Genomic DNA, 24,396 nt, shown 5'->3' on the forward strand with positions numbered 1-24,396 from the left:
GTGAAACAATTCTCAGTCATTGGCCTTCATCCCAAAGGTTTTACCCCTCTCTTAGCTACTCGTTTCTATTCCCAAATCGTTCGTACCCAATTAGAATACGGACTAGCCATTACCAAGGCTACTTCCTTCCTTAGCAAATAAATAAATTACGCTCAGAACACCTGCATAAGTCGAATCTTCGGGGGCTCGCGCAGTTCCTCCACAACAGTGATGTTACACCTGTCAAATCTACCAACCGTGCAGGAACGCGCTTACTTCCTTCAATCCCAATTCCTTCTACGCACCTATACCCTCCCGGATGATTCATTACTTTCTCATCATCTTCCATTGATCCGCCAACCTAGAAGTCACTCCCAATGGTATAAACTCTCTAGGTCCCCCATTTGGAGAATATGCTCACCAAACCCAGAATCCCTTGATCGCCGCTCTTTACGCTTGATGCAAAGGAAGTTCCGCCAAGATAACCTCAATCACAAGCGCTCTACGTATACCTCTGTTCTTCTTATACACTGTCGCCCGACTATCTCCTTAGACCCCATCTTTTGGCTACCAATGACCAGGTCTGAGAGAAGTCGCTGTATACGTTGGCGCCTTGATTGGCTTCCCAGTGGTCACGGCAAAGCCTGTCCTCAGCATCCCAACCAATCCTTCACCAAAGCCCACGCCATCCGCTGTCTCTAGATGCACCGCCGACTTATGATACCCGAAACAATTTCTGATTCATTATCCTTCCTTTTGAATATGTTACGTTCAAAGAAACCACGCTCCTTTCAAGCCGCTCTCCCATGGACCATTTGTTGGCCAGCTATCTGCACTCTTCTCCATGAACTTGGCTACCTCCATCATCAGAAGTGTCCGCCTTCTCCACCCCTACACCTTGGGCAAAAGCTCCTCGATTGGCTCCCTCGTTGTCCTCACTAGTGTATCTTACACTTGGTTCAACATCATTTCTTCCATAACTTTTTTACCCTTGATCCCATAAGGATTTTTTAGTTACCAATTCTTTATTCTCTTTTGACCTGTATCGGGCGAAGAAGATATATTATTATTATCGTGCGCCCACTTGAGGCTTTAATTGTAAACAAAACTGTTTAACCGTATAAGATACAAACACCATTCAGTCTATATATTTATTGAGATTTCTAAAGCTTTCCTTCTTCCTTTGCAATGACTTTTTCTACAGCTTCTTCTACATTTTCACAAACCATCTTTGCTGGATAATCAGGAGAGTTATCTTTTCCAGTAAATACACCAGTTCTAACAAGGATACTTGTCCAGCCATAGTCATTGGCCCCTTTGATATCAGCTGCTGGATTATCACCAACTGCATATACGTTTCTTCCTTGCTCACCGGCAATGGTATTAAAGATTTGTTCGGCAAATTTGTAGGTTGCAGCATGAGGCTTTCCAAAAGAGGTTGATTTCAATTCATGACCTGTCAATGTGCTGTATAGCCCTTCGAGCGCATGCTTAAACGCACCTTGACCTAGACGAGGCGCAGGGAAATCGGTGCTCCAGATCTAAAATGGTGTTTAATCTCTTTTCTTCTATGTGTATGAAAGACTTACAAGGTCATTCTATTATAATATGATTAGTGCCCTTGGTAAAACTTGATTTGGGTCGTATAACTTACGTTTGACCAGTAAAGTGGGACATCTTGTACAGAATAGTCTTCTTTTCTTGTTCCAAGTACGCCACCCTTTGAGCAAAGTGCGTCGAGCATTATTTGCAAATCTCTGCCCCCTATCATTTGAATCAATATAGAGTATGATATATGTGTATACTCATTGATTCTTACATTCAAATGAGTCATGAAATACCATAACTGCATGAATAGGATGCTGTGAAAACTCAATGGGGTGACTCTAGAAGTAAGAAAATTCATTTAAAATCAAAAAAAAAGAGGAGCATACGTAAAGGATGACTTACACTTGTTAAAACAGACAAGTCAGAGACTGTTTCAGTATGTGGCCATACAGAGTTATTCCAGTGCATGACATCATGAGGAATAACCACGTCTTGAAATCCGTACCTAAGGAAAACATGATTATAAACCTATGTTCTTATACGTGAACGCCTTGTGTTTACTTTGTAGCAACGTTATAACAGTTTCTACCTGTTCCACCAACGACAAGTACTCTCTTGTTACGATATTTCTCTGCAAGATTTTGCATAGGTGAATGAGATAATATGACGCATTTGGGATCAACCTATTTTACACACACATATGCGCGTTTGATGACGGAAAAATTCAGGAGATAAACAAACAAATACCTTTACTCCAACTATTTCACTTATTTGCTTTGCTTTTTCTTCTTCAGTCATACCGCCACCATTAGTTAGTAAGACAAAAGGAATTTTTCTAAAGATAATTTAGATAGTTTGTTCCTTTTTTTCTTTACTTTTGTTACCTGTTTGCTGAATTGTCTCCATTTAGTTGCTTTAATGCTCTAATGTAGAGTCAATAATCATATTTCTTTTCTTTGTGCTCTACCTTGTTGCTTCTGGAATACGACGTTTTCCCTATGCAAATGAAGAAGAAGAAGGGTTGTTATGAGAGACAGAAAGAGAGAAAGGGAGAGGGAGGTTTACTTTAATCAATACACCATCAATGTCAAAGGCGAACGCATAGTTTCCTTTATTTGCTGTTGATATGAAACGAGCGGTTGTATTAATGGCCTTTGCAAGAAAGTTTCTTTTCAACATGGCTGTCATGGTAGACAATGCAACTTCTAGCAAAAAAAGAGCTGTGAAAGTGCAATGCGGCGTTTTAAAGAGATGTGTTCACAAAAACACTCGGTTACTGTAAACAGGCTATGATGAAGCAAATAGCAACGGATTTTAAGCCAGTGCAACTGGACATGAATTATTCAGAGTTGCAGCATGTGTTCACATTAAATCAAGGTGATTCTTGATACAATCACAACCAATAATCCAGTGATTTATACTTAAAAAGGTTGTGATTAAATAAGCATTCTCGCATTTATCCCTTCCTTTAGTAAATCGTATTCATTACTATGTTTATTACAATCAGCCTACTCTTAATCTACTTATGCTCGAGTTTTTTTTTTCTTGAGCTTCAAAAAAGGAGTAAGTTTAATTTTAAATGAAAATTTATGTGGCTTAACATCTGATATTGCATAACTTTTTTTTTTCTTCTTTTATCTTTATCCTTTTCCTTATGGTGACTGAAGTAGCTTTATCTGCATCCAACACTGACAGCACTATTCATGTGTGGGATATTCGCTCTGGGTCGAGCCTTTTCTCGTTCAAGCAAAGCCAATCAGTCAAAGGTGGCCTTACACTTGTTCCTAAACCAGGCAACACCTTTCAAGTGGGATCTGTCGTCAGTGCTCAAACCGATCGAGCGATCCTCAACGTGTATCAGTTTCATAAAGACCAAATTATGCACAAAATGATTACAAGTGAAAAGATGATTAGTGTGGCTGCCTCTCATCAAGGCCAGTACTTGGCAGCTGCCACTGCTACAGGCAAGGTGTATTTGTGGCATATACCCACTGGTCATTTGATGCGTATGTTTGAAGCTCACTATCGACCTGTTCATCGCTTGGTATTCAGTCATGATGATGCTACACTATTAACAGCCAGTGAAGATGCCTCAGTCAATGTCTGGCTGTTGACTCACTTGATAGAAGAAGATAGACCAGCGCCCTTATATTCTTGGTCAGACCATACATTGCCAGTGACTGACCTCTATGTCGGACATGGACAACTATCAGGCGCTCGAGTATGTACGGCAAGTTTAGATCATACGGTCAAGGTAATGAAATAAAAGAAAGAGAGAAAGTAAGAAAGAAATAAAAAGTAATAAGTTGTTTATATAGCTTTGGGATATGGCAACAGGTCACCTTTTGACAACTTTCTTATTTCCTAAACCAGTATCAAGCGTGGTTTTACACCCTTCAGAAACGATGATATTTGCAGCATGTGAAGACAAAATTTACTCTGTAGACCTGTACAGACGTCGACAAGATCAAACTTATGAAAGTGTAGGAGGTATGGGTCGAGTAGAGTCTGTGGGCATCAAAGATCATTATCAGGATAAACCCAACCTGGGTACTGTGTTCAGTGGACACAAGGGCACGGTCAACTCTCTCAGCTTATCATTTGATGGAACTCTATTGATCTCTGGAGCAGAAGATGGTGAATGTATTGTCTGGGATGTCATCAGTCGACAAAGTTTACGCACATTTGGACTGCACAAAGGGCCCGTCACACACGTCTCTTGCTTTTTGAGACCTATAGAATTACAACCCAATGCACCACAGAATATCGTACCCATGCCATGGGCTCCCTTGAAGCGTATGATGGTTACATCTGAAGAAGAGCGTCGTAGCGCCTCACTGCAAATGATTCAAAATACATCTACTGATTTACTGAATCAATACCAATCTATAGAAGAAGGCACTTTCTACCTAGAGTCTGAAAGATCCAAGGCCAAGCAGGCATCGGCCAATATGAAACAGTTGAAACCAAGTGACGCGAATGAATCTCTTCAGAGTCAAGTAGAGACACTTCGATCCGAACTATTAAAGGTTAATGCACACTACCAAAAGTCAAAATCTTTGCAGAAGCAAATGTACGATACAATTGTAGATAAATTCATGAATGAACGAAAAGAAAATAAGAAGCGAAAATTACAAGACGATGAAGAAGAAGAAGATGATGATGATGAGGAAAATGAAGAACAAACTGTATAAAACAGCCCTATTTCTTGCTTTTTATTATTATTATTACATGTTTTACTCTTTTGTAACTATTCGTCCTCCTAAAACAAACCAATAAAAACAAAAAGGAACTCTCTATTTCAAAAGAGAGAAAGAAGAGAGGGTGAGGGCAAAGTTTAATAAATAACTCTCTTTTTCTTTTTCTTTTTTTTTCTTTTTACAACTTTAGCTCTGCTAAAATCCTACTACACATCGTCTTATATTGCCATAAATCGCCACCTACTCTTCTGAACTGTAAGCCGTGCATACCAAGAAGCCACGGTACTTTGACAATGTAGATTTCGAATCGTACAACAAGATCTGGAACAGGCACAGCCTGATCTTCTTCTGCTACCTTTTTCAGGTCGATGCTCGGCATATGTACGCACTCAAATCGTCCTTTACTCTCCCGCCAGCGGACACTAATACGTTCTAGGACACGGATGAGATCTGCACGTATGACTGAAGGATGCTTTGTGGACGTTGTCGAGACAGAAAAGAGGCCCTTGAGAAAGACTGGTTTGATGTCTTCATCCGCTGTACCTTGTGATGAACTAGGCATAGGAGACTTTTCCTGAATCTGTTGTTGGGCCAGCTTGGGAAGTTCATTGATGGGCGATTGGCCAATTGTCATACGACGAGGTATTGGGGTTTTCGCGCCGGCTATTCGAGGCTTTGCAGGCTTGGGTGAAAGCATGTTGGGATAAGGTGCATATGACTGTGAGAGGTATGGAGTTGGATGATTGTTGCTATTAGATGGAATGTGTATAGGAGTCAGCGGTGTTGTTAATGTGGAATCAGGCACTTGTGCTGGTGGTGCAGAAGCTGATGGTGATGTTATCGGCACAGGGGCGGCAGCAACAGCAGTAGTGGCCGAAGCCTTTCTCGGTCGACTTTCATTTCTTGACAGTGCAACACTAAGCCTGCGAAAGACATTCTCGTTTGTTGATTGCTCGTTATTATTGCCGTTATGGTTATGATGGGTATGAGGTCTATTATTTGCGCTGATGGATGCCGTGGGGTGAACTGTGGAGCTTCCTTCATCGGAATGCTGTCGGTTGTTGTTATTATTACTTCGGGATGACTTTGAAAATAAACGGGTAAGACCCGCATTGATGATGTTGTGCTGCTTGTTGTCTTCGTCTGTATCCAAATCGAAATCAAGATGAGGCGACTTCTTTTCTGAACTGTAGTGATTATGATGTTGAATATATTCCGTAAGTGGTTTGTGAATTCTTTCAGGGGATGTAGGGCTTTGTTCTTCAGCCTGTCTTTCAGCTTCAAGTCTTTCACGTTCCATACGTTCCTTGACTAAATAATAGATTGAGATCAAAGGATCATAAGCGGCTGGAATAGATTGTGGATCTTCATTAGGTAGCGAGAAAGATTTAACTGGGTGCCAATAGGAATAAAGCTGACTCTGTCGATGATTACGCTGAACTTCCATAGAACGTTCGAATGCAGTCTGAGAAGCTATTTGATACTCTTCGGATGTCACAATAGCCTCGAGTTTTTCTTTGATCTGCTCTTCCGTACCAAATTCAAATCCTGTCATCTGTCGAACAACGTCCATGTTGATAGGTAAAGAGAGCGGTAATCGATCAGGCAAATGATTCTTTACTGGACAGTCATAACCTTTGTTCATCCAAGGGTGAACCATGAGTTCTGAGACTGTTGCACGATGAGCTGGATTGACGACGAGCATACGGGACAAGATAGCACGACACTCTAAATAATGTATATATATATTTTCAGCACGGACAAGAAAAATATTAATTTTTTAAATGACCTGTGCTAAGATGATATGGAAACTCGAAAACACCCCGCTTGATTTTCTTATGTAAAGCAGCTGTATTGCCATCATCAAATGGCACCTTACCACAGAGTAAGACATAGAGGACAACACCAAAACTCCAGACGTCAACCTCTGGGCCAGTATAAGCCTTTGCATTCAATAATTCAGGTGCAGCAAAATAAAGTGATCCACAAAATGTACTCAGGTTTGATTTGGTGGAGAATAGATTGGATAATCCAAAGTCGATGATTTTGATATTGCCCTCTTGAGACACCAAAATGTTTTCAATCTTCAAGTCTATATCACTTTTTTAATTTTGACCAGAAACAGCACTCTTTATGTCATCATCTTACCTCGGTGAACAATGGAATTTCGGTGACAGTAATCGAGAGCGCTGAGTATCTGTCTGGCAAATCGTCTTGCTTGCTTTTCCTTCAATCTACCGTGAGAAATAATGTAATCCAACAATTGACCACCAGCGACATATTCCATAAACAGATAATAGAAATCATCCATGTCAACCATTTCCTTCAAACTGACGATATAAGGGTGATGTAAAAGTAATAGAATATTTGCTTCTCTTATCGCTCTGGCTTCTCTATTTTCATCCTTCATCTTGTCTCTTTGAAGTATTACTTTGGGAATAATCTTGACAGCAAGCTATATTAAATGTATTATATATGTATATTCAACATATAAGTACATATATATAGATACCTTTTCTTTGGTTGTATTGTGAATGGCTAATCGCACTTTACCCATGGATCCTGCTCCAATAGTACTAGACAAGGTGTAATTGCCAATCACTCTTCTCGGCTTTGGTTGTCTGTTGATACCACCATTACTACTACTACTACTTGGTTCTCTCAGTTCTCTTGACTGATTTCGTATGTTTGTTGTTGTTAAAGGATGGTCAGAGTCAGGATAAGGTGGAGGTAGCTCTGAAGGTGTAGGTGAGTCAATCAAGATCTTGTTGCCGTCTGGTCCATTGACTAACTTGTCTTTCATGTGGTATATATTTTCTTCCCAAGAACGGTCTACTAAATCATTGGAAGACTCTGAATCACATTCATTAGCAGAATCAGAAAAAGACATTGAAGAAACAAAGAAAGAAGAAAAAAGAGTACAAGAAATAACAACAAAAAAAAAAAAGTGAAAAAAAAAAGAGAGAGAGAGAAAAGAATAAAGTTGGCTTAAAATAAATTTCCCTCGGTAAAGAAACCTCTTTCTCTTTTTTTTTTTTGTGGGGGGAACAAATCAACGTTGATTATCATGCAAAAAAATAAACACTGAATCTGAATCAGGATACACCGCGGAGACATAATTATTTATTTACAACACTATAATACATATCACAAGTTTCCTGGTTCTTCTACAATTACTTCATTTCGCTTGGTTTCATCAAGAGCAGCTTCTAATTGAATAAGCTGACGAAGACGTTTAAGTTGCATCCATGCTGGTAAATAAAGATGTTCTGTCACTTTACGCGGACTGGGTATTTCAAATTGTGCAGACGTATCCAAAGGAACTAGATCTAGTAGTAATACATTATTACCTCCAGACACTACACGATTGGCAACTTCTTTAAGTATTTCGGGTTTGATAGGGGTTTCATAGTCAAGAAGATGGTACTGGGAAATAAGCTTTTGAATTTGGGTTGGAGATAGAACCCAGCAAACGTCATATATATTTTCAATATCTTCCAGACTGGCCTTTTTTAATTGAAGTAGCTTGGTAGCTTGAGTGAGATGTTCTAGTTGAAGTACTCCTTCAGGTATGTTATGCTTCTTGCACCATTCTTCAATACGAGAGATATTGTATTGAATTTGCATGGCTAAATAAAGCATTAACATCATTCATTTTCTATTCTATTCTCTTTTACCTCGCTTCCAAGATGAAAAGTTTTTTCGCATCAACAAATCATTAAAAGACATGGTTCCAGTCATTTTCAAAACTTCTGTTAGAACCTGACGAATGGCCGATGGTTCAATAGAGTAACATGTCATCGTTTTGTGCACCTTGTGTAAGAATGCCAGCAAGTCATCCATGTTGTATGCAGGTTCACTGTGGGTCATAAAGAGTCTATTTAGGAATCTACCAGAGTCATTTGTGATAAATCCTGGTAGCGATTGGCTCTCGATGACAGCAGGAATGACCATCTTGCTGTACCGCTTTTTGATTTCTTTGACAAGAATTTGATAGATATTGTCTTCGAGACACTGCAACTCGTGTTTGATGTCTTGAGTCAGCTTTTCAAGTTCTCTCCAGCTGATAGAGTGGCCTCTTTCGTGCAATTCCTTTTGGAACTGTTGCTCTGTTTGAATAATAGTGGACAAAAGCTCATGTGTATTTGTTAACCAAAAAGAGCATGGTACAAAAGCATCTTCCCCACTAAATGTCTACAAGAAGCAAAGTAAATTCCAAGTCCAGCGATCTAACTTACTTACCAAACATTGCTTCTGAATAGCATCAATGGCAGCAAAGACCAAGTTTTCTGATTCACGATGGTACCCAATTCTCCACATACCTTTCACACATAGACCAATGATATGCGCAGGAAATACAATTTCTTTGAGTGAGGGAGGATTTTTTGTACTAGGTAAGGGGATCTTTAATGATTTGACGAGTCCACTCAAGATCTCTTCCTGGAGCGGTTCTTCTTGGCGAAGGATAGAGTTAATCTATGTCACAGAAAAAAAAAGTTGGTATTTCTCTATCATTGTGAGTATACCTTTTCTCTTACCTCTTCCTCAGGATCACTTGAAATGGCATTCAATCGACCCGCTTGACCGTTTATACCATACAGGCCAAGTGAGGTAGGTCTAGGCGTCTTACCGTTGCTCAACTCTTCCGCCAATCGAATTCGATCGATGGAAGACTTGGCACCTACAGCACCCACCTCAATAGAGCTATTTCTGCGTGTTTTCCTGTTGGTCAGCAGAGTTGTCTGCTTCAGAGGTTCCTCTGTGCTAAACGATGGCTGTCTTCCACGCATAGGCGATGGTGATAAAGTTCGATTGCCATTTCTTGCAGGAGATAAAGAATCTTGCTTTCTTGTGCTGTGCATGGCTCTTGCTAACTGAGCCTTTAAAGCGGTGATCTGTTGCTTTAGCTCGGCTACTTCGCTCGCATTCTCGTCCTTTGTAGGCTTTGCTTCATCCTTTTGTTGTTGCAGCTTCATCTTTTCCTTTTCGAGTTGCTCCTTGAGCACGCTTGTTTCTTTTGTCAGTTTTTGTGCTTTTTCAAGAGTAGACGTATATTCTGATTTGATCTTGTCATGCTCTTCCTGAAGTAGCTCGTAACTTGCCTTTAGTTTTTTCAGGCTGTGTTCAACCTCTGTAGATGACCTCTCCATCTTTTCATATCTTTCAGTGGCGTGTTGTAACTGAGCTTCTAAATGCACTGTCTTTTGATCTGACGCTGTCTTCTCGGCCTTTAAGGTAGCAATTATTTGATTTAATTCGACTACCTTATTTTCAAGCTTATACGATACTTCCTTAAAGTGATTTGCAGACTTGGCTTCTAATCGTAAAGTAACAAGCTGCTTTTGAGCAGTTCGGCGACGAATACAGGATTGTAAGAGTACGATGTGTGCAATCTGAGACTTGTACCATTTACGAACAAGCCTATATAAAAAACATAGGTTGAGATTTGAAACAAATAAGGCTATATAATATCTTACATTCCTCTAACATGGCGTTGGATCTGTATAGCAGCATGATGCTCTTGCAAATTCTTGTGTACTTTGCGCGTTTGACGGCTACGAATGGCTTATGAAGATTGTTTGAGTCATACAAAAGCAATAAATTTATATACAAAAATACCTGTCTGGAGTCTGATGATAAAGTCTTTTTTAGATATAAATGTCTTGTGAGCAATATATCGTCTAAAGTTCGTTTGGATAATGATGGCTGCCTTGTTTTGTCGAAGTTCTTGTAATTTATGTGTAGCCAGTTTTTGACGAGCAAGGCATTGAAGCTGAATAATTAATGCCTGGAGACGTACATAACGTCGACGATAGACAAAGCGTCTCATGTTTTTTTGAAGAACAATGGCACAAGCATCATATCTGTCTGATCTTAACTTTTCCATATAGGCAAGCTGACCGGCACGGAAGAAGATTTTGGTTTCACCAATTTGATATTTATCTGTGTCCTTGATGCAGCTATCTAGAACAAGTTGACAGAGAGATCCAATATCATTTGTCTCCCACTGTTTTGATGGAACAAGAGCATAATAACGTTCAGCAAATTCCTCAAAAGTCCAACGAGATGGATATCCCAGACAACTAATACGAATCGTTTCGAGAACACCACAAGCACGTAATTGGGATAAAACCATAGGCCCGTCGAATTCCCACGCGACTTTCGCCTCGTTAGGCTTAATACAACGAATGTAATGCACGTTCGTATTTCCTATAGTATCCATCAAATTGATAAGTGAATTCTATAAAGAGAGGAAGATCAGTCATGGGACATTCTTTGATAGTGTATACCTTAAATATAGAACCTAAAGTGGGCTTTCTAGAGATCATGCTCTTTCTCTTATTGTCCTAGTGAATATAAGCGTTATGTGACGCAAACATTTGCATAAAGTTATATATAAACTTACTGCAGAGGCCATTGCTTGAGCAGCAGACAAAGATTTTGAAAGAATTTCTTCCAAGAAATTGAATTCTGAATTTCGAAGCATTTCCAAATGTTCATCGGGTAGTGAGTCTTTGTTCTTTTCTAAAAAGTTCTCGGCTTCATATTGCACTTCGTGAGCATAGTGTTCAACGGTAAATGCTTGGTTTGAAAAGCGTGGCTTCTTAAAGTAATTCTTGTACTCTGGTGTTGCAAAATGGTCATACAATTTTTGGCAGAAAGCTTGATCTGTACCTGCAGGCAGTCGAGACTCCTACAGCTGTGTGTCAGTACCAAGATTATCATTGTGCACCTATAACTTACTTCGTCTAAAAGAGATAAAATACCCAATCTTCCCTCGATCATTTCTATACACTTCTGATTATCGCTAAACTCGATAAATGTCCAGTTAATTTTTTCTCTCATATACTCTTCTTGTTCCAGCTTAAAGACATGTTGATTAAACTGCTGCTGTAATTTCTCATTGGCGTAGTTGATGCAAAATTGTTCAAAAGAGTTTTGCTTAAAGTGCTCAAAGCCATAGATATCAAGTACGCCGATAAAATTCTTGACAGTACTTTGTTCATCAGTACATGACAAGCTTTCGTTGATGACACCTACAAGCCAATCAAACAGATTGGAATAGATATATTTAGCGACGGAATCCCTCACAACATTTGCCTGAACTGGTGTTAGGTTTGTCACAATCTTTTCTGAACGGGTGATGATTTGCTTTTTAACAATCCATTTTCTAAACTCGTCAGCGTTGATTCCCAAAAGTCGAGTGGAGGTTGCCAAAGCAGGGTCTGTGTCTGAAAGAAGAGCATCATTACGTCCTGTTATGTTGATATTACCGATATGAAGTAAAGCTGCTAGTAATCTAAATATCTTCCATTGTAAATCGACAGAGAGGCCCACTGTAGAAAGGGCTTTTTGAGTCAGATCAAACTCTTGTTTATCGTCCACACCAGGAATTTCGCCAGTTCCACTTTGATTTAGATAATGAAAATATGTATAATCATTTAATTCAAACTCTTTTCTCTCTTGGGAAGGAACGCCTGCACAGAGCTTTTTTTTTTTTACGAGTTGTTAGATGTTTAACTAGGCTCTTTGAATATATATCCTTACCTGATAAAAGATGTGATAGTTTCTTTCAGTCTCAGGTTGAAATATAAGCCTTGATCTTTCCAATAAATACGTCCTAATCTTTGCCCCCACAATGTTTGCGCAACCATCAAACTGAATTTCAATATATTTACCAAATCTAGAGGAATTATCATTTCGAGTTGTCTTTGCATTACCAAAGGCTTCCATAATAGGATTTGTAGCTATTATATACGCGATTAATAGTGTATATAAACCATTTTCTTTTTATTATTACCCAATATCTGTTCTTCTACTTCTGTTAAGGATCCACTATCCTTCTTGACCTTTCCCGTTGATTCTTGATCATCAGCTGTTGCAAAATATCTCATGATATACTTGGCACTGACTGTTTTACCAGCACCACTTTCACCCGAGACAACAATAGTCTGATTTCTTTGTTCTCGTATCATACATCGATAGGCTTCTTCTGCAATAGCAAACAGATGAGGTTCAAGCTCACCCCTTCGTTTACCAGAGTATTGTTGCACAATATCTGATTCGTAAAGCGGAACACGATCAAATGGGTTTACAGCGATCAGCACGATGCCAGAGTAGGTGTAAATCAAGTGCTGCATGTATCTCGTTCTGATTGTATTTAGAACTAAAATATCTAAGTATTGTGTTTGAAATACGTAGTATTCTATCTATTTACCAGAGGGTTCATTTAGGTAGCTCAAATTCGTTAGATCATCTGTGTATTCCATCTTAGGTGGATTTCGAAGAGGTGGCAAGTTGGAGCCATTTGATTTTTTGATAGCAGTTAGTGTAGATTCAAACACATGCTCCTATATTAAATCAGTTTATCATGTTTAGATTTTAAACAAGACCAAGTTTACTTTTTCAGCTGAGTCGTCTATAAACTTCAACGTTATTTTGTCACCCTCCACTGTATTAGACACGCAAGTAGCAGAAACCCAGCCTTCTTCTTTATCCGGAAACCAAGCCTTTATGCCCTTGGTATAAACCTCGATAAAGTCTTGCTTTTCGGACATTTTATCAAAATTTATCAGAATAAAAAAAATAAAAAAAGACAAACAAAAGAAAGTAGCTTTTCATAAAGGGCGGACATTTAAATTAAAGGCCGAACTTTCCAAAATGAGCATCGTTTGTTTTGTGTAAGCTGAAAAAGAATAGTTTGTCATATGGCGTTCCGCTTTTTTTTTTTCTGTTATTTTTCTGTTATTTTATTCCATGTCAAGCAGTGATAATTTTATAACTTGTCAAAACACACCGAAGCCTTTATCAAAAAGAGATGATTATGCAACTGTACATAAAAGACAGGCGGCTGCGAACGCATTACAAAATTACTCGATACTTGCTTTACAATCCATCAAAGATGAACAGTGTCCAGCAAGAAGTAGATTAAAGATGATGAGTATCATCACTGATTTATCGTCTGACAATGATGCATACAAGTATTCTACAATTAAAAGATCATAATATGTATATATATACATTGAAAGATGCGTCACATTATAAGAAGAAGAGATGTAATTCTAAAGAAGCAAGTTCTTGATTGGTCATACAATAAAAAAATGTCATATGGTGCTCCATGTCACATACGGAGTATGTTGTGTAAGACACGGATGAGCTTTTTTTTTATACAGAAATACTCCTATGTGTTCCCAAATCATCCCTTGGCAGTTTCTCCGGAAATAATTTAACTTTTTGCAAAAAGTTTATTATCATAAACGTTTGTAATGTGTCTAAAATGAAGATAAAGGGTTGTTAGTTTTTGCAAGATGATATGTCGTTACCATACCAACACATATACACATATATGTATGTATATATATATATATATATGAATGAGCATTATTTATTAAAAAGAGGTGAATATTCACTTTTGACATCTAAAGTTTATACCATATTTGGTGGTAGTGTACCCTGAAAGAAATGTGAAGCAAAAAAAGGGACATTATAAGAGTATCAATAGGATATCCAACTCTTGTCTAAAATCACTCAGAAACGAAGAAGTTCTATCCAACAACTACCCTTTTTCTTTATTCTATTTCCTGTCTCTTTTTTTTTATTGAATTAAATACATGACTAATGAGTCAGAAAAAACCTAGACTTGAATCACAAGATCAAGACGATCACTTTCAATGCCCTATTTGTTATGAAGACTGGAAGAGAAAAGGAGAACATAGACTGGTTAGCTTAGCATGTGGACATTTATTTGGAAACAGGTAAAATGTGTTGTTGATCTCTCTTTTAGATCTACTCATTCTTTTGATAGTTGCATACGTCGCTGGGCTGCTGATAGTCGAAATGATAGTTGTCCTATTTGCCAGTAAGTTGAATTATTATATGGGAGGGACCATGGCTCATGATATTTTAATAGAAAGATTATCAAGACAAGTAAAATAAGAAATGTGTTGCCTATAAAACTTGTTGTTCAAGACACGTCTCAAATTGATGAACTGTCCAAAGAACTGAATTCACTCAAGTCCCAAATTAAAGAAAAACAAAACGCATTAGAACTATCCAAACTAGCATTAAGCCTTTGTCAACGTGAACTAGAAAAGGCTAAAAAAGCTCATATACCCTCACAATAAACCGCTTTTTCATAATGTCGGTCATGTCCCATCTCCGCATCCACTTTCCTTCTTTTTTTAATGCCTGATTTCGACAAATCTTTACCATCTATACCCAACACAAATACATTGACTGAACTCGATAAATTATTAACGCCTCCAGCTATACAAGTACTAACTGTTTACAGTATTGACGCCCGTGTGATACTGATTACCTTGTTGTAGAATGAAACTGACAATAACAACTCTAGTGAAGATGAAATCGATTCCATCTTTGATAACTTTGATGGTAAAATATAGTTGCTATTTTATTATATACGCTCACATATACGCAAAAAGATGAACTACTTGATATAACATTGGAAAAAGATATGGACTTGCGTGAATATGCAAACAAAATTATAGAGGAAAAAGTAACTGCACAAGAGGAACTGGAAAGAAGCTGTAAGTCATACCACTGCATGAACCCCCTCCTTTTTTCCCCCTTGTTAATTCTTTCTCTCTCTCTTCCATTGCTTAGACTTAGAAAACGTTCAGTCTTTTATTGATCTTCATACAGAAATACAAGTAAATAGATGACCTCTCTCTTTTTTTAGCATTAACACGTATTTATGAAATAGTACTGTGATGAAGTCCTCGGTCGCATGGAAGGACTGCTAAACGCTTTCCAGAGTGATTTGGGTAATATTAGCAGTGAAATACAAAACTTACAGGAGCAGTCTACGCTTATGAACGTTAAATTAAAAAACCGAAAGGTACATTTGATAAAGATCATCCTATATTCATTCTTACGTTCATCAGACATTGGAAGCACGACTGGGCAAGGCTCTACAGGGTATGGTTATACCACCTTATATGATAAGGTAGTGAAAGACTCTCTCACCTCCTTTTATAAACCGAATTCATACTTTTTTTTTTTCCTTCTAGAAAAATTACTGAAGAAGAAGTGGATGAGACTTGGCTGGAATATCTTACTACAATCAATAAACAAATGCGATTCATCAAAGCCAATCAACATCGCCCGATAAAAGCCTTGCAAAACGTAGGTCCAGAGTTGGAGAAACTACGATTGAAGGCTGCATCCACTATTCGTGATTTCTTTCTCTCTCGTATTCAGCTCCTTTGTGTTCCCAATGCCAACATACAAATCATGCAACAGTCTGTGTTTTTAAAATATAAAAATTTACATAGCTTTGTTATGGAAAGACATCACGATGCTGCAACAGAGATACGACAAACATATATAAATGCACTACGTTGGTATTTTCATAATCACTTTGAAAGATATAGTAAGGGCCTGATAAAACTCCAGGTAATATTCTAAAAATGTATGCCAGCTTTATAATAACATGATATCCTCCCCCTAGACTGTGTCTGCAGAGAAATCAGACCTAATAGGAATAGAAGAAAGTGCTCGTAAAGGAGGCATATTTGGCGGCGCCAAGGTAGCTTTGAATAAAACCAACGTATTTGCATTAGGAGACCGAAGTGATACCCTGAGAATTCAAGATCCTGGCGTAATTCTGATTCATGTTGCAGAAGCTAAAGAACAGGTAATAACCAAGTAAAAGGGTTCATTCTTTTTTTATTCATAAAAAAGACTAGAAATATCAATTTGAACAACTCTTTCGAAGCTTCAACTTGACCTTAATCGATAATGCAAGCTCAGAATATTTATTTATCCATGAATTCTTCTCAAGAGATCCCAAGTCTGCAGCAGATACCACAAAAACCATATTCCAGTCCATATTTGAGTCCACAGAAAAAGTGGGAATTGTAAGTGACGATAAAAAGAAATAGATAGTCAATGTAACCCTGTATATATTTGCATATAGCAATTTACAAAGACCTATGTAGAAAATTGCTATGATGCAGTTGGCATATTATTATGTATTCGAATCAATACACAGCTAGCATTAGAACTGCAAAGACGACGTGTACCTGCTCTTGAAGGATACACTAATGCAACCAACATGTTGCTATGGCCTCGGTTTCAGCATATCATATCATTACATATAGACAGCTTAAAAAAGATGTTTCATAGCAAATCACTTGTGAAAGACATTCATCCTCATTACGTAAGTTTTATAAAAAGATAAAGAGCCAAGATTTTAGCTTATTAACCAAAATCTTAAAGATTACTAGACGTTATGCTGAATTTGCAGCTTCGTTGCTAGTGCTTAATGATGGATACGATGATGCCATTTTATCTAACAGTATTCATAGACTACGCGATGAATTTGAAGCTGTCCTTTCACGTATGTCAAACGAACTAACCGACTCGCCTAAGCGTATCGCTTTTCTTGTTAATAATTATGATCTTATCCTATCTGTACTTCAAGTAAGCTCATATGAATGGATTACGTTTTTATAGTAATATCTTTTTTAGGAAACCCATAGCCATGCAGTAGAGAACGAGGTCAATTACTTCAAGCAACTTCACTCGCTCCAGAAAAATGCCTTTGTTGATGAGCAATTAAAGCCTTATTTTGGTCCAATGATTCAATGTGTTCAAAAGCCAGAAAACTGTTCCATCCCTGACCTTGAACGTATCTCTTCACACTTTGCTCAGACTTGGCGTCAATCTCTTAAATCGATCAATGCGTCCGTTATTCAGTACTTTTCCAACTTTAAAAATGGCACAAGCGTACTTCATGCAGTTCTCGCTCAATTGATAGTCTATTATACAAAATTCCTTGACATTTTAGAAAAGAGAAATATCTTGGCCAGACTTCATCCAGTTGGAGTACAAACAGTGATGGTAGAGATTAAAAAGTTTAGAAGTACATTTTAATACAAATAGCACGTCTTTCTCGCTCTTCTTTTTGAAATAATAAATCATTAATATATTTAAGGTATATATATGTATGTATAAATGTATAAAAAGAGGATAAAAACAGTGGTTTAATCACTTATTCGCTCACCCATGAACCTCCCCGTTTTAGCCATTTGGCAAGTAGAACGGTCATATCTCGAACCACAAATCCACCTATGATTGTATTAATCACATCACAGACTTTACTCAATTTCACAAGCATCATTTCACATCGTGGATCATTTGTTCTTTTCTTTTCTTCATGATAATAATTTAACCATTTTTCTATTATTATAATTATTATTATTTAATATTATTGTTATCATCACCTGCTTACCTAACGTATGAATCTTCTTCAAAAGCCTCTCTAGGGCTTCAATATACTGTTTATAATGGTCCTCTCTATATATACAATTATTTCATGTACTCCTTATCGCTTTGTTCCTATAGTTACCCTTTTGTTAAACTAAAGGCATTCATACGTTCCACTGATTTTGTCAGCTTTGTCCCCCACGACATGAATGACTGACTTGACTTTTTGGCGGTTTCAACCTTTGTGGTACCATTTGTATGACCTGCACTACTTGTCTGATTACCTCCATTTGTACTTTCTCTCTTGAACTTTTTTGATAGATTGGTCTTTAAACTCTCTACTGATGTCTCCACGTGCTCCAATAGCCTTAATGAACTTAGTAAATCATCTAAATAAGCCCAATTTTCAAGTCGATGAATATCATTCGCCAGTGTTTCACAGGCGGATATTTTGATATCTACAAATGATAGCTTAACGTTGTGCTGCTGCCTACGATTTCCAATTAATAATGCTTTTTTTTAGCTTAAATGATATGATGTTTTTTACCATAGGCTTTTGGGTATATATAATTTCTTTGTTACATAAGCGCCTTGCTGCATACTCTTTTCCAGTGCCAAAAGTAGCTTGAGTTGTTGATGCTCCTTAACCTCCTCTGTGTCCTGCGTTTGGTCTTTTAAGAAATGCCCAAATGACGGACTTCCGGTGCTGTGTGTATAACCTGCCGATTTTCGCCCGACGAGGCCTTCGACGGACAATCGATTGACAGTCTTTTTTCGCATAGATCCTATGGCGGAGGTGCGCACTTTAGTTGGCTGCTGCTCTTCATCCAATGATTCGACAGTAGACATTGAGGAAGACCTCGGCACTTTAGGTAAACTGCTTGTTCGAGTACGATAAGGCCTGATATAGGCTATTGCTGTAGGCGTCGCAGGTGATGATGGTGATAGTTCTTCTTCCTTCTTTTTCAAGGAAGGAAGTGTCATTGCAGGCATTTGCTTAGCCTCTATATCTGAATCCAGGTCATAATCTTCATTGTCAGCATTAGACTGCTGCTGCTGTTGTTGTTGTTGTGTTGTAGGAGTACTCTTTGAGGAATGCAGACTGAATGATGATGATGATGTAGTCATGTTGCGATTAAACTCTGTAGAAATTATTTTGCGTACAGTAGCCTTCTGTAGTGTTGGCTTTGTCTCCCAGTCGTCGTCGTCGTCGTCACTGTCTTCACTGTCTTCATCATCGCCTTTCTCTATAGGTTGTATCTCTTTTTCTTTTCCCTCTTCAATGACAATAGCTGTTAAAAGTCGAATACGCTCAGAATAAGAATCATGCTTTTTAATGAAATAGGGAAAATAGTGAGATATACAAGAGAGAGAGAACAGAGCTTAAATTTTTTTCTCTTACTATTTCCTGTAAACGTTTCTTATCATTTTCTTTTTCGATCAAGTTCAACACCTTTTCGAGCAGTTCGATAGCTTCCGTATAAGCATGAACAGCTCCCAAGACATCGTTGGTCGAATCACACTGAACAGCTACATTTGCTTTTTGTAAAGCTGATCGAAGTATTCGTTTGGAGAAATGCTTTGTTTCCTGTTGTGTGAATGGATGACTTGCTGGTAAAAGGCTTGATTCTACGCTCATTAAGAAAAAGAAAAAGAAAAAAAAAAGAGAGAGAGAGAGGATAGAAAATTCCTTGTTCTATTGTATCCCCTTTTTCATTCCCCTCTGTCGCTCTTTCCACTCTTTTCTTGCCCACACACACTCTCCTTTCTCATAAATGTTACACAAATATCTATTATTGATCAGCCTTTCTTTTGTCTCGGTTCTATTATTCGGTTAACATCAATACCGTAAAGATGTGTGGCTGTAGATTTCGGTTGATTTATAATACATCGGCGTATAAAGAGAATATAAGAACATGTTCCTTGTTTGTATTTCTTTATCCTTTTCTTTTTCAGTGACAAAAACAAAAATGCAACGAAAAAATCAAGATGAAACCCATTCAATGCTGGTATCATTGGATTCTACTTCATCTTCATCAGCAAGTGCCTCATCAGCGGTATCAGAATCAGTGACAGATGGTAAGTATCTTTTTTTTTTTTAGTCGTTTGACGTTTCATTGTTATCCTGATGCAAAAGTTAGACAAAGAACACTGGCAGGAACGTTGGCCAGGGCATCTTGTTCGAGCTACTTTGCCTACTCTTCCACCTGTACATTCCCATTTGCAATATAGTCCTTATCCGCTTAGAATGCATAGGCCTCGATTGACAGCAACATTGTGGGAGGATGAGAGCACGCTATGTTACCAGGTCGACACTCGAGGGATTTGTGTAGCTCGTCGTCAAGGTAATATTAAAGGACATGTGTCACATGTCATGCTTATGTCGTTATTTAGACAACAACATGATTAATGGTACCAAATTATTGAATGTGGCTGGTATGTCTCGTGGTAAACGAGATGGCATATTAAAGAACGAAAGAGGGAGAGTAGTTGTCAAGGTAGGAGCAATGCATTTAAAAGGTGTCTGGTGAGTATAGAGTTTCTATAGACATCACGCCATGTTTATTCATAATTTACAGGATCCCTTTTGCTCGAGCAAAGACACTGGCTACTCAATTCAACATCCTGGATGCTCTTTATCCTATCTTTGCAGATGATCCAGTCTCTTTTCTTTACCCTTCTCATTTTTATCAATTACATAATGGCCCGGCTATAAACCCATATCAACGTGGTCAAACCGAGAGTTCTGCCGAAGGTAAAAAAGATTTTTTTGCATCATTCACTCTTATTTGACATTGAATTAGTCAATAACTCAATTTCCCCTGTTAAACAATATCCTGGTGAGTTTTGGTGATTGCTTTATATGTGTCTGTTTATGTTTGTTTGTGTAAAGGACGATGTGATAAATTAGCTGTAAAGATAAATCATTGTATTGACATGTCTTTTGACAATAAAAATAAGCATTATTACAATCATTGTTAACAGAGCCGAGAGTGACGTTTGACATATAGGCTGGCTAGACATATGGAGTCATTGATTTAATTCCCCTCCTCCCCCCTTTGTCTCAATTCCTTTTTAAAGAGTAGATGCACTCTTATTTAAGGCACACTCATTATGTGAAATGGAGTTAATTCACCCTATTTTGTTTGAGAAAAAGGGCAGATCAATAATAAAAAGTTAGAAATTAAGATATATACTCCTTTTTTTCTTTTGTAACATTGTGTTCAAGGTTCATTATAAACAACTGACTCGATCATTATTGACGTGCAATTTACCCTTTCATCATTTCTGTTCCTGAAAAAATATTCTTTTGTTGGTTTCCCATAACAACCAATGAGAACACTGGATTGCTCCGTTACTACACTGTCATATCATGACAGACATCTTCTAATACAGCAGCTATATTATATTGAATGTCGGTGTTTATCATGTCTCAAGTCATTACTGTATGATTTAAACGTATCACACGCAAAATCTGATACTAAAGGGGTAGAATTAATAAATGAAACAGATAGCTAGGGACACGTTAATCTTTTCTGTTTCTATTATTAATACTGAAGCCATTGGTCCATATGAAGTACCTTTTAGATATTTTGAGTAAATCAGCCATATGTGAAATTAACGCCTTTTTTTTTGAAAACAATATCACAGCCTGAGCCTAGCTTAAGTTGGCTGAACGGTTATATATGTTGAAGTTGATCAATTCAGTAAAACCTTGAACAGATTATATACCTGAGAAACACTAGTAACATGCTCCATTTTGAGTTACTTAGGAATAAGAAGAAGAATACATCCCATCAACCACATGGTCACTTTTATTTTACACTTGTCACTGAGCATACGTAATAATACAATTACGCGAATTGTGTTATTAGTACTCAGATGTTTAATATGGCTGATTTATATTAATCGAACTATTATGGAACGCCATTTAAGTCATCTATTGATACAGATGACAGTCTAGAAAAGTCTTTATGATTTGTGCGTGTTTTTCTTTGTTTATCACCAAAATAGCCAATCCTCATCTTCACAGCAGTTCCGTCCCCTGATAAAATGGTTCTTCTGTGTTTGTTCTTTGTTATTACCATGACTATACCACAATCATAAACAATTTAAGTTGCTGCAACAACCCAAAGTCTCTGTTATACGCTCCTTAATAAGACTCCTTTCTAGTTTCATATAGAAAAATGATGACTGAATCATTATTTCTTGGTGACAAGGTAATTGCGTATGCTTGATATGTTAAAAAAAAAAAAAAAAACTCCTGAGGAAACCAAGAAATCGAGTGGTTTCTTCTACGTTAGTGTATTCTTTAATATTTTCCTTGCTAAGAAATATATGTTTGGCAAGCAACAGTTATACAGTATAGTAAACGCTTACTCTTTTTAAGCTTTTATTTGGATAATTCAATTATAGTATGAACATAACGGGTCACCATCATATCCATTGCAAGTTTGAAGACAATAGTTCTTACATTCGAAACTGAGATTCACCACGTTTCATTCCCAGTTCTGGTTCCTTTGATTGTCATAAAGAGAAAAAAAAAAAAAAAAAGAATGACACTTTTAATTGCTTGTAAATCAACCCAAAAAAGATAAGCAGTAAAGGAAGATCCTAAATCATAGTCGTACAAGCTTTCTTGTTTTTATTGCTTCCAATTTCAGATATTTGCGTTTTATCATTTGAAAATATTTTCTCTTTTCTTTCTTCTTTTTTTCTTTCTTACTTCATATAATCCCACTATCGTCCCTTCAGTACTGAATGGCAGAAGTACCGCCTGTAGTGCCTCAACCAGAAGTATCCGCTGCACCACATTCAGCAGCTCCTTCCGCTGCTCCAATGGCTCCGGCAGTCAACGATGTTCCTCCTCCTCAAACAGGTATACTTACTCAGTCTCATTCGGCAGCACCCATTCCAGCCCAACCAGCTGCTCCAATCAGTGCTACTGTTGCTCCTACTGTAATCTCGGGACCATCTCGAGCCTCCCAGGCAGCTGTAGTACCACACTCGTCAATGTATAGAAACAATGTTGGTATAATGGAAGGCCTATTTAACAAACTAAAGGTCGCAGCAGGCTTAGGAGATCCCTTTACTACTTATTATCCTGGAAATGCTTTTGTTCAGCCATTCATGCCGCAAGCTAATATGCAGATACCATTAATAGCGGATGACAGCATAATGAAACCACAGGCTATCGCACCAGCCCTACCAATACCCATGAATCCTGCCCTTGGCATGACTCCTGTCAATCATTATCAACAACAGCAACAATTGCAACAAGCACAGCAGTTATTAATGCTGTTAATGATGAATCAACAACAACAGCATCCTTATGTATATCAACAGCAACTACAGCTGCAACAGCAACAAATGCTTGTAAACTATTTTATCCAACAACAACAACAACAACAAGCAGCTATGATGGCAGCTGCACAGAGATCAGATATGATGTATCCAGCGACAGTAATGAACACATACCCTCAGTATCATATGCCTTATTACCCACAATATCAGCATCGAACGTATCCATATGAAGATTATACAAGAAGTTATTATAATCCATCTTATTACGACACAAGGCATAGAGCCAGTAGCTTTTACCCACAAAGAACACGCAACTTTAGCTCAGTTAAAGATTTACGTCCATATTAATATTAAAAAAAGTGTTCTTTATCTCATAAAACCAGAAGAAAAAAAAAGACAAGGGGAGGCTCAGTTTCCCTATTTCGTCATGTGTCCTTTTTTTTTCAATTACAGTGCTTCTACCTTCAGTTTTTCAGTGTAATTTCATATTTAATGTGTGTATGTCATATTTACTTAATCCTATCTTATGAGATTACAATAAACATATATTCTATGAATGAATAATATGTTGCTATCATATAACGCGCCATGCTCAATTCTCATTGGTCATAAATAATCCTGTTTGCATAAAATGGCGCTGTTTGTAATAAGGAGCTCTTTCCTTTTGTCACAAATGGAACAACTATGTAAGTAATAATACAAAGATTGTAAACCTTGAAGAAAACATAAATATAATCAGCAATAATGAACTCAACAGTCTGCTGACCGATATGGCAGGCTTTCTTTTCAAGAGCATCAAAAGATGGAATGATAAGTAGGTTATGGCCAAATTGAAGATAGTGTATGATATTGATATGTCCTTTTATTATGTGGAATAGAGGCTCGAGACTTTTATATTTTTTAACCTTTATCCCCAAAAGAGGTTTTTTTAGTCTCCATTATTGTTCTTTTGATATCCTCCGGGCGGTCTTTTATTGCACTCAACAGGATGTATAATTAAATAAAATCTAAAAATTTAGTGCATTGAGAGTGGAAGTACTGTATTGCCCCTTTTTGTCTACAAGTACCAGGGGTTACGGCTGATCCCTTGTTCCTTCCTTTTAAATAAGCATTTCACCCATAAATCGCGCTCTTT

The 24,396-nt window shown here is 37.6% G+C and overlaps 9 protein-coding genes across 9 annotated transcripts; 5 read left to right on the top strand and 4 right to left on the bottom strand.

The window, feature by feature from the left end:
* Positions 1-1,081: 1,081 nt before the first annotated feature.
* RHIMIDRAFT_265220 (HAD-superfamily hydrolase) lies at positions 1,082-3,035 on the bottom strand. The gene is made up of 10 exons (XM_023611802.1): positions 2,593-3,035; positions 2,495-2,523; positions 2,412-2,450; positions 2,275-2,362; positions 2,089-2,210; positions 1,930-2,032; positions 1,799-1,865; positions 1,634-1,743; positions 1,569-1,577; positions 1,082-1,520 (listed from the first exon to the last, which is right to left on the bottom strand). Exons 1-10 carry the CDS (start codon positions 2,713-2,715, stop codon positions 1,143-1,145), a joined length of 1,068 nt encoding a protein of 355 aa, XP_023469817.1. The 5' UTR covers positions 2,716-3,035; the 3' UTR covers positions 1,082-1,142.
* An 86-nt stretch (positions 3,036-3,121) lies between these two features.
* Positions 3,122-4,721, top strand: RHIMIDRAFT_288987 (WD40 repeat-like protein; the record flags this gene model as incomplete). Its single annotated transcript, XM_023613605.1, has 2 exons — positions 3,122-3,781; positions 3,846-4,721. Exons 1-2 carry the CDS (start codon positions 3,182-3,184, stop codon positions 4,719-4,721), a joined length of 1,476 nt encoding a protein of 491 aa, XP_023469818.1. The 5' UTR covers positions 3,122-3,181.
* A 184-nt stretch (positions 4,722-4,905) lies between these two features.
* RHIMIDRAFT_197977 (Pkinase-domain-containing protein) lies at positions 4,906-7,530 on the bottom strand (the record flags this gene model as incomplete). Its single annotated transcript, XM_023606242.1, has 5 exons — positions 4,906-5,264; positions 5,367-6,455; positions 6,517-6,819; positions 6,876-7,182; positions 7,240-7,530. 5 exons carry the CDS (start codon positions 7,528-7,530, stop codon positions 4,906-4,908), a joined length of 2,349 nt encoding a protein of 782 aa, XP_023469819.1.
* A 344-nt stretch (positions 7,531-7,874) lies between these two features.
* On the bottom strand, positions 7,875-13,285 carry RHIMIDRAFT_197353 (uncharacterized protein; the record flags this gene model as incomplete). The annotated part of the gene is made up of 13 exons (XM_023606197.1): positions 7,875-8,356; positions 8,405-8,921; positions 8,970-9,203; positions 9,266-10,148; positions 10,205-10,292; positions 10,347-10,968; positions 11,018-11,074; positions 11,134-11,421; positions 11,472-12,215; positions 12,276-12,475; positions 12,529-12,894; positions 12,946-13,078; positions 13,130-13,285. 13 exons carry the CDS (start codon positions 13,283-13,285, stop codon positions 7,875-7,877), a joined length of 4,770 nt encoding a protein of 1,589 aa, XP_023469820.1.
* Positions 13,286-14,345: 1,060 nt separating this feature from the next.
* RHIMIDRAFT_233715 (uncharacterized protein) lies at positions 14,346-14,851 on the top strand (the record flags this gene model as incomplete). The annotated part of the gene is made up of 3 exons (XM_023608016.1): positions 14,346-14,482; positions 14,533-14,586; positions 14,638-14,851. The coding sequence occupies 3 exons, from the start codon at positions 14,346-14,348 to the stop codon at positions 14,849-14,851; spliced, it is 405 nt and encodes a 134-aa protein (XP_023469821.1).
* A 778-nt stretch (positions 14,852-15,629) lies between these two features.
* Positions 15,630-17,840, top strand: RHIMIDRAFT_265242 (Vps52-domain-containing protein). The gene is made up of 6 exons (XM_023611803.1): positions 15,630-16,142; positions 16,198-16,383; positions 16,436-16,606; positions 16,666-16,908; positions 16,968-17,171; positions 17,220-17,840. The coding sequence occupies exons 1-6, from the start codon at positions 15,822-15,824 to the stop codon at positions 17,622-17,624; spliced, it is 1,530 nt and encodes a 509-aa protein (XP_023469822.1). The 5' UTR covers positions 15,630-15,821; the 3' UTR covers positions 17,625-17,840.
* Positions 17,670-19,596, bottom strand: RHIMIDRAFT_300546 (uncharacterized protein; the record flags this gene model as incomplete). Its single annotated transcript, XM_023614355.1, has 5 exons — positions 17,670-17,930; positions 17,983-18,047; positions 18,100-18,447; positions 18,505-19,286; positions 19,360-19,596. The coding sequence occupies 5 exons, from the start codon at positions 19,594-19,596 to the stop codon at positions 17,743-17,745; spliced, it is 1,620 nt and encodes a 539-aa protein (XP_023469823.1). The 3' UTR covers positions 17,670-17,742.
* Positions 19,597-19,853: 257 nt separating this feature from the next.
* On the top strand, positions 19,854-20,891 carry RHIMIDRAFT_265252 (apses-domain-containing protein). The gene is made up of 4 exons (XM_023611804.1): positions 19,854-20,036; positions 20,099-20,302; positions 20,352-20,484; positions 20,537-20,891. Exons 1-4 carry the CDS (start codon positions 19,928-19,930, stop codon positions 20,748-20,750), a joined length of 660 nt encoding a protein of 219 aa, XP_023469824.1. The 5' UTR covers positions 19,854-19,927; the 3' UTR covers positions 20,751-20,891.
* Positions 20,892-22,652: 1,761 nt separating this feature from the next.
* Positions 22,653-23,760, top strand: RHIMIDRAFT_265256 (uncharacterized protein). Its single transcript, XM_023611805.1, has one exon. It carries the CDS (start codon positions 22,719-22,721, stop codon positions 23,607-23,609), a length of 891 nt encoding a protein of 296 aa, XP_023469825.1. The 5' UTR covers positions 22,653-22,718; the 3' UTR covers positions 23,610-23,760.
* Positions 23,761-24,396: the final 636 nt, after the last annotated feature.

This window comes from Rhizopus microsporus, assembly GCF_002708625.1.
Source record: "Rhizopus microsporus ATCC 52813 unplaced genomic scaffold scaffold_2, whole genome shotgun sequence".
Classification (NCBI taxonomy): domain Eukaryota; kingdom Fungi; phylum Mucoromycota; class Mucoromycetes; order Mucorales; family Rhizopodaceae; genus Rhizopus; species Rhizopus microsporus.

Coding starts and splice junctions, on each gene's coding strand:
- RHIMIDRAFT_265256 (XM_023611805.1), top strand. CDS start 22,719: ATGGCAGAAGTACCGCCTGTAGTGCCTCAACCAGAAGTATCCGCTGCA.
- RHIMIDRAFT_265242 (XM_023611803.1), top strand. CDS start 15,822: ATGCGATTCATCAAAGCCAATCAACATCGCCCGATAAAAGCCTTGCAA. Junction 16,143..16,197: donor AGGGCCTGATAAAACTCCAG/GTAATATTCTAA, acceptor TCCTCCCCCTAG/ACTGTGTCTGCAGAGAAATC. Junction 16,909..16,967: donor AAGACATTCATCCTCATTAC/GTAAGTTTTATA, acceptor AAAATCTTAAAG/ATTACTAGACGTTATGCTGA.
- RHIMIDRAFT_265252 (XM_023611804.1), top strand. CDS start 19,928: ATGCAACGAAAAAATCAAGATGAAACCCATTCAATGCTGGTATCATTG. Junction 20,037..20,098: donor ATCAGAATCAGTGACAGATG/GTAAGTATCTTT, acceptor TGCAAAAGTTAG/ACAAAGAACACTGGCAGGAA. Junction 20,485..20,536: donor ATGCATTTAAAAGGTGTCTG/GTGAGTATAGAG, acceptor CATAATTTACAG/GATCCCTTTTGCTCGAGCAA.
- RHIMIDRAFT_265220 (XM_023611802.1), bottom strand. CDS start 2,715: ATGACAGCCATGTTGAAAAGAAACTTTCTTGCAAAGGCCATTAATACA. Junction 2,211..2,274: donor GTGAAATAGTTGGAGTAAAG/GTATTTGTTTGT, acceptor TGTGTAAAATAG/GTTGATCCCAAATGCGTCAT. Junction 2,033..2,088: donor TGTTATAACGTTGCTACAAA/GTAAACACAAGG, acceptor TGTTTTCCTTAG/GTACGGATTTCAAGACGTGG.